Source organism: Parus major, chromosome 26 (assembly GCF_001522545.3).
Source record: "Parus major isolate Abel chromosome 26, Parus_major1.1, whole genome shotgun sequence".
Taxonomy (NCBI): domain Eukaryota; kingdom Metazoa; phylum Chordata; class Aves; order Passeriformes; family Paridae; genus Parus; species Parus major.
In genome coordinates, this window is record NC_031795.1 from 1,384,991 (window position 1) to 1,392,489 (window position 7,499).

General features: G+C 61.9%; 1 protein-coding gene across 1 annotated transcript; it reads right to left on the reverse strand.

Moving 5' to 3' along the window:
* Window positions 1-1,198: 1,198 nt before the first annotated feature.
* On the reverse strand, window positions 1,199-6,096 carry GPR37L1 (G protein-coupled receptor 37 like 1). The gene is made up of 2 exons (XM_015650375.3): window positions 5,341-6,096; window positions 1,199-2,496 (listed from the first exon to the last, which is right to left on the reverse strand). Exons 1-2 carry the CDS (start codon window positions 6,013-6,015, stop codon window positions 1,684-1,686), a joined length of 1,488 nt encoding a protein of 495 aa, XP_015505861.1. The 5' UTR covers window positions 6,016-6,096; the 3' UTR covers window positions 1,199-1,683.
* Window positions 6,097-7,499: the final 1,403 nt, after the last annotated feature.

Consider the following 7,499-nt stretch of genomic DNA (forward strand, 5'->3'; position numbering starts at 1 on the left):
CTCTGTGCTGTGCTGTGCCCAGCCCATGGTGACAGCGCTGTCCCTGCCCCTCCCCACGCGTGCAGCCCCGCGGGGCCGCAGCACAAGCCTGGCTTTGTTCGCCCTTGGCCCAGGCTCAGGACGGAGCGGGGTGGACGAGGCGCATGAGAGACGCCTCCCCCAGCACCCCAGGGCCGCCAGACCCTCCCAGGGACCCCGCTCGGCCCCTGGGCACACCGGGGGCTGAGGTACGGCCTGCACCCTGAGCCCCCCTGCATCCCTGTGCCAAGATGAGACCCCTCTCCTCCCAAACCGTGGGGCCCAACGCGGGGCTGGGGGGAGGAGGATGAAAGGAAAAACCCAGTTTTGTGTTCTCAAAAGAAAACTGGGGCTTTTGTTTCCCTGGAAACGGCTCTGCGAAAGCAAAGCTCGCGCGGAGCCCGGTGGGTGTTGCGCACAAAGGCCGCAGTGAGCCCCTCGCTTTCAGTGCCCGTGGCAACCGTCTCCCTCGCCCCGGCATCCCGGGGCTGGGGTGGCTGCCAGCACTCGGGACAAGGAGCTCTAACAGCTCCGGTGGATGGGCTGCCGTGGCCAGGCTGCCCTCGAGCAGATCCGTCCTGCCTCCTCCTTGACCCCCCTGATCCCCCCTGCCCCTGCGGGGGCCTTGGGCAAAGGGTGGATGTGGGCTTGGGAACCCTGATGCCCTGAAACTGTCCTGGGACAATTGTGTCCCTGCAATGGGCACGTGGATGAGGGCCAGGAGCCCTGTGGGGCATTTGGGGTGAGATGCTCTCATCCCAAAGCTCTCCAAGGGGTGCTGGGGGTGGTGGTCTCACATTTCCCCCACAGCAGTGCAGTGGGAGCACCTTGGTTGTGCATAGTGCAGGTGGGGAACCAGCAGGCTGGGGGCTACCTCAGCCCTGTGCTGGGCTGGCCAGGCTTTACTGAGTTCAGGTCCTACAAATCACCCCAAACCCAACACTTCAGAGGGCACCTTCTCACAGGCACCACTCAGCATCATCCCAGAGGGAGGGAGCAAAGGGGCTGGGGGCCTTTTCCCATCTCCCCTCGCCTCTGCCTGCTCTGGCACAGCTGCTTCCCTGCCCTCCTGCCCCCCAGCTGCCCATGCCCACCCCAGAGAACCCCAGGTTTAGGGAAGAGCCATTCCAAGGGGCTCCCAGGGCTCAGCCCAGCAGTGCCAGCAGCTGCAAGCACGACGTGCTCTAGGTTACTGGTTTATTGAACTCGTACAGGGCATGGCTTGAATCCGTGGGATACAGCCACTTGGACCTTCTCCTCTTGTGGAGGGGCTGGCAGGAGGGGAGGGGACAGGAAGAGGGCAGTTTGTGTTTGCTGTGTCCTCTGTGAGCCATCATGGCCAGCCTCCGTGGTTTCAGGTAGGACCTTCCCGGCACAATGTCATCTCCAGAGCAGCAGCCCCACGGAGCCCGGCCAGGCAGCTGGGACAGGAGGGTGCTGCTGTCCTCACTGACCTTTGGGCAGGGGCAAGAGGGTCACCAGCCCAGCCACGGGGACTGGGATTTCAAGCCCCACCTGCCCAACGCTGGGTTTGAAGCCCACGGCGCAGCCCCCTGAGCTGTCTCTTTCTGCTTGTTCCACATCCAGACGCGAGTACTAATGGCAAAACAACGTTTGGTCTTGGGAGGAGGTGGTGAAACGATCGCTACGGCTCCCCAGTGGCACTTAGCACGGGGTGCCAAGGGCCAGCAGGGGTGGGGGAGTTTCCCGGGGCTTGTCGAAGAAGATGGAGGAGGACATCTCGGTTTTGAGCTTGCTGTCGGCGCTGCTCTCGCTGGAGCTGGTGTCGGGGCCGCAGCCCTCGCAGCAGCAGCAGCAGCAGTCCATGAAGGCCTGGCCCAGGGGCCGGCAGAGACACAGGAGCAGGACGGGCGTCACCGAGCACTTGAAGAACAGGAAGAACTGGTTGATGAGGTTGAGCAGATCCAAGGTCTGCTTAGACATGTCGGGGGACATGTAGGCCACCACGATGTTGCAGACGTTCTCGGGGGTGGTGCAGAGCCCGTAGATGACGGTCAGAGCGATGATGGTGCAGTTCAGGTGCCCCTCGCACTGGCCGTGCTTGGTGCCCCGGCACTCGCTCTTCTTGTCGGTGCCGCGGATGCGCCGCGTCACCAGCTGGCAGCTGACGGTGAACAGGATGGGCAGGCAGAAGTAGCAGCCGAAGTACCACCACATGCGGGCGTTCTGGTAGGTGAGCACCAGCGAGTAGATGGATTCGGGCAGCTTGGCCGAGGGCTTCATGGTGCAATACTCGCTCGCCACGCCCGACACGGGCGACGCGTCCTGCGCCAGCTGCCAGAGCAGGATCTCCGGCACCGACAGCGTCATGGAGCCCACCCAGATGACGGCCAGCTTGGCAATGATGGACTGGCACTGCTCGATGGGCCGCGTGCTGGCCTGGGGGCTGGTGGCCGCGTGGAACCTGTCGATGCCCAGGGCACACAGGCTGAAGGTGGTAACTCCCAGAGACGATACCTGGTGAGGGAGGAGGCAGAACAGGTGGGCCCTGCTGCAGGGACATCACAGGAGGCTTGGCTCTACCAGGCTTGTGGCAAACCCCAGGCTACCTAAAACCACAAGCCTTCCTTCAAAAGCTGTAGGGAAGTCTGTGGCTGCATCCCAGGGTTTAGAGCCACTTTTCTGTGACTCCTGAAGGGATAAAAATGTCCCCTGACCCTGGAGTCCCTGCCCAGCTCCCTTTTCTGCAGAAGAGAGATTAGCTGGATGTCTGTCTGTCTGTCCATCCAGCCAAGGTGGGAGCAGCAGGATTGTCCTTCAGGCTCTTCCTCTATTCTGGATGGCTGTTGCAGAGGAGAAGCAGGGACCATCACACCCACCAGCACCTTCCCAGGGTTCCCAAGGCCTGCCTGGACAGGCCAAGTGAGTTGAAGGCGCTCTTGTCCCAAATCAGCTTGGGGCAATTTCCGCTGCATTGAGAATAGCAGGAAAAACATCCCCTTTTGCCAAAGGAGGAGGCCAAGGGAGGGAGAGGAATCGCTGTGGCTCTGGGAGGGCTGGCCAGGCACTGACCAGTATTCCCAGTCCCAGCCCCAGAGCTGGGAGCCAAGTCCCACAGCCCTTGGCCAAGATGATGGCAGAGTCACATGCTGGTGTCCCAGTGCTGTGGCCATTCCTGGCCTCACGAAGCCATCAAACATCACCCTGTGCTGAAAGACCTTCCCAGCACTCAGGAAACTTCCCAGGGCTCCACGTGGTGCGTGGGGAACAGCCCAGAACACTGACCCCCCGACCCCCCAGCCTTTTCCTTGGCCCTGGGCTGGTCACTCCAGCAGCTGATGACCAGGGTGATGCCAGCACTCAGCAGCACCATTGGTTATGCACAGCAGCATCTCCCCAGACACAGAATCAGGACACCAGCCCAGCACCAGCATCCTGCACCCAGCAGCACCTCCCAGCATGTCCCAGCTCCTCTCAAAGCCCAGAGCCATCCTGGGCACCCAGCAGCCTGCTCTGCCCCACTGCCCTGGCAGGGATGTAGATGGTGTAGCTGGTGCCATCAGTCAGTGCAGCACATCCCTGCACATGGCCTGTCCCCAGAAGCCCCTGTAACCAGCTTTGCTCCCAAAACCTGGCTCTGTGCCAGAGCACTGAGCAGCTACAGAGGATAGATCTGCTTCCCACAGCATCCCTCCAGCAGTCTGAGCCACAATCCCACCAGCAAGACCCCTGGGCCTCCAGATAGGCTCCCCTCTCATAGCTGACCCTTTGCTGGGGATTTGGCTCTGGCCTGGCTGTGGCTCCCACCCAGGTTTTCTGCAGCTGGGTCCCAGCTGAAGCCCTGGAGCCCCTTTCTGACCCTGCTTTGGGGGGCAGGAGGGCAGTGCAGGGCTGGTGATGGGAGGCAGAGCAAGAGTAGCCCCCATACCAGGACCGTGCTTCCCAGCCTCTGACATGCTCGTCCTTCTGCAGCACCAACATCCCACCACTCCTGTCCCCTCCTGACTCCTCTGGGACCAAGCTGTCCTGGTGCTGCTGAATCCCCGTTCCTGGTGGTGCCACCCCCAGGGTTCTCATGGGGACAGGGAGCCTATGAGCAGCAGATCTTCCTCAGATCCTCCTCAAGACAGGGTCTGTTTAGGGGACATCACCCTTCCCTTCCTTTCCTGGGACACTGAGCCCACTTGGGAGAATTCCAGCCCCTCTCTGAGTCCACCCAGATGCAATGTTGGAAGCCTGAGGTGGAGGACAGGGATGGGACAAACACTCCATTAGTGAGAGCTTGGGGTGGGACACCTCTGGAAAGGAGCAGCTCTTGCCCACAGGGCATCCCTGTGCTGGGGTGTGCTGTGCAGGTTTGGGGCTGTGCTCAGTGGGACACCCCGGTCCCTCACCCTGACCCAGAGGACCCAGTGGCGTTTCTGGAGCTCTGTGCACAGCCAGGGACCCTTGCACAAGTGCAGACCCTGCCCAGGGGCGCTGGGACACGGACAGGTGACTGTCAGGGGTGGCTGTTCTGGCACCAGCGGGGCACAGAGCAGCCAGGAACCCGGGACACTGGGGTGGATGCTGTGGGAGGGGCAGGTCCTGAGCCCTGTCTGGTCTGACAAGCCTGAGAGGCTCTTCAGTGATCTCACACTGTCTGTAGGCTCTTCCAGGTGTCTGCACCCTTTGATAAACAGGCACTGACCACTGAGAACAGTCAGGATTGTTCTGTCTGTCCCACCAGGACCCCAAAGTTCCCTTGAGGACGGGACATGAGCACACTGAGGGCTGGTTTCCAGCACAAGAGCAGCATCAGCCCAAATCCTGCCCTCTGGGGCAATTTTGCTGATTCTTCCATCCCCTGTGACCACGGTTCCTCTGACCTTCCCAGTGGGTGTCTGGCTCTCCCTGAGTGTGGCCAACCTGTAACACGTGAGATCTCAGGCTTCCAGACCTAATTCCTGGGCAGTCCCATTCCAGTGCTGAGCAGCACTGTCCACCTGCAGCCCCCTGCCCCTGGACCATCCTCAGTTGGACCAGTTTCTGGGCCAGCACACTGCAGGGATCAGTCCCCAGGCTTTGGGCTGTTGGGCTGGGATGGGAACAGACAAATGGAGGGACCCTGCTGACACAAGTCCCTGTGCTGGCTGCAGGAGGGTCTAACAGGCTTTTCCCAGCCCTGGCAGCATCGGGAATGGCCTGGGCCAGAGGGAAGGTCACTATGGGGTCCATCCCTCAACCCCTTACTGTGCTCCACAGTGGGGGTCTCTGGCACACGGTCCTTGTGCCAGGCCACCAGCACCACAGCCTGCCCTGGAGCAAGAGGGCAGAGAGGAGCCGAGTCCTCGATCCCTGTGGGGACAGCCCCTCCCTTACCTCCATGAAGGGCACAATGCGACAGGACATGTCCCCCAGCAGCTGCTTCTTGGTGATCTCATTGAAGATGACCACAGGCAGGCAGAAGAAGAGGATGAGGAAGTCCCAGAAAGCCAGGCTGGCCAGGATGGAGTTCCAGGCACTCTTCATGTAGTAGTTGTGCCACACAATGCACATCACGGACAGGTTACCGATGATACCCACGGTGAAGACGATGAGGGACAGGAACATCACAGCGTAGGCGCTGTAGGAGCTCTCGGTCACCGGGTACAGGGGGTTGTGGATCTGCAGCCGCTTGTCGGACACCGTGGTGAGGTTGGCTCGGGGCTCTGTCCCGTCCCTGTCCGTGGGGACCCCCGGCTGCCGTTCCGATGGGTCCGTGCTGGATGGCAGCAGGGCCCGGGTGGGCTGGAGGCTGCCGGAGCTCAGGGGCCGGGGGAACTCCACCCGCACCCCCGGCACGTACTGCTGCACCGACTTGGAGTCCTCGTCCGTGCCCCGGCGCTCCCGCACCTGCCCCTCCGGGATGTCCCGGGCAGCCGTGGGCAGGCTCCAGCCGCTGGCCGCAGCCTGGCCGGGGTGAGTCCTGCCGGTGCCAGCCCTGCCCCGCATCCCCTGGGCCCCCGGGGCCAGCAGCAGCAGCAGCAGCAGCAGCAGCAGCGGTGGCGAAGGCATGGTGCCCCCGCTCGCTCCGGGAGCTGTGTCCGGGCAGCGCCGCTCGCTCCGGCTGCGGCCGCGGCTCTGCGCGCTCGGGGAGCGCTGGCCAGGATAAAGCAGGAGGGGAGCCGAGCCCTCTGCTGGTCACCCACCGCCCGAAGGATGGGACAGCGGCCAGCCTGGGCAGGTCACATTCCCCAACACTCCCCAGCATTTGTCTCGACACCTCCAAACGTCCCCTCAACATCTCCCCGAAATACCCACAGCATCCCCCAAACATCCTCAAACCTCTCCCCAGCATCCCCACCAATCCCCCAGTATCCCCAAACATTCCCCAGTATCCCCCCAGCATCCCAAAAGATTCTCCAACATCCCCAAACATCACTTCAGGATCCCCCCTAGAATACCCCACCATCCTTCAACATCCCCCAGCATCCCAACACTCCCAGCTTCCCTCAGCATCCCCAAAATCCCCCAAAATTCTCCAATACTCCACAACACACCCAAGCACCCCTCAAGATCCCCTGAGAAAAGCCAGATGAGGGATGCCCACAGCTTGGCACTGGCCATGGCCTGCCAAACTCAGATTTCCCATGACAGATATTCCAGCTCTCCCTGGAGCTGGTGCCACTCAGGAGGCCTCTTGTGGCATGTCTGGCACTGGGCATGATGTGCCACATCCCCAGGACTCAGGACACCCTCGAATGACCAAACCACCTCCCTGGGGATGGGGACAGGGCCCTTGGCAGGAGGAAGGACGGGTGACTCCAGGTGATGCTTCTTGCGACAGTGTGGGGTCAGATTGCAGGCCCAGTTCTCCCAAGGTTTGTTGCTGCTTTTCCTCCTGATTTCCCCTCAGGACAGGGGTTTGAACAGAACTGAGGTTCCTGATCTCTCTATCCCAGACCCATAAGCTCTCACCCATGCCCATCATCTTTTCCTGTTTCCCTCTCCTATCCCCAAATCCACCTCCTCTCCTCAGTCCTAGTCTGCTCCCCTACCTGTTACCCCTCCCTGCACTGTCACCTCTTTCTCAGCTGTGGGACTGCATGGGGCTCCCTTTGGGGACATGCCCTGTGTCATGCAGCCTCTGGGGGAGGGTGTCTGCCAGCCTTGGAGCTGCAGAGCTGCCCCACACCAGGGGAGCTCCAGGAATGTGTCCCCATCCTGTCTGGGGCAGTGGCACGAGCTGGGACACCTGAGCCCTGGCAGGCAGCAAACCCCAGCTTCTTCCTTCCTGGGACCCCAGTGCCGCGTCTGCCTGGCACTGGCCACCCCTCCTTGGGCCAGAAGGGACAATGGGCTGGCATCCAGAGCTCGGGGGGACACGGACCTGCTGCTGTGTCCCTGGGAACTGGGACAGACAGCGCCACTGCAGCCAGAGCAGGCAGCCCGAGCCCTGAGACTCAGAGTGTGCTTCCCCCAGGGGGAGTGTGTGGCCAGGAGGGCAGACACTGCTGACAGGGGACCAGTGGTGGAACACAGGACACTGCTGATGGATG

Excerpts from the sequence above, each read along its gene's own strand:
- GPR37L1 (XM_015650375.3), bottom strand. The coding sequence starts at position 6,015 with ATGCCTTCGCCACCGCTGCTGCTGCTGCTGCTGCTGCTGCTGCTGGCC. Across the intron at positions 2,497-5,340 it reads GCATTGTGCCCTTCATGGAG|GTATCGTCTCTGGGAGTTAC; the intron begins GTAAGGGAGGGG and ends CTCCCTCACCAG.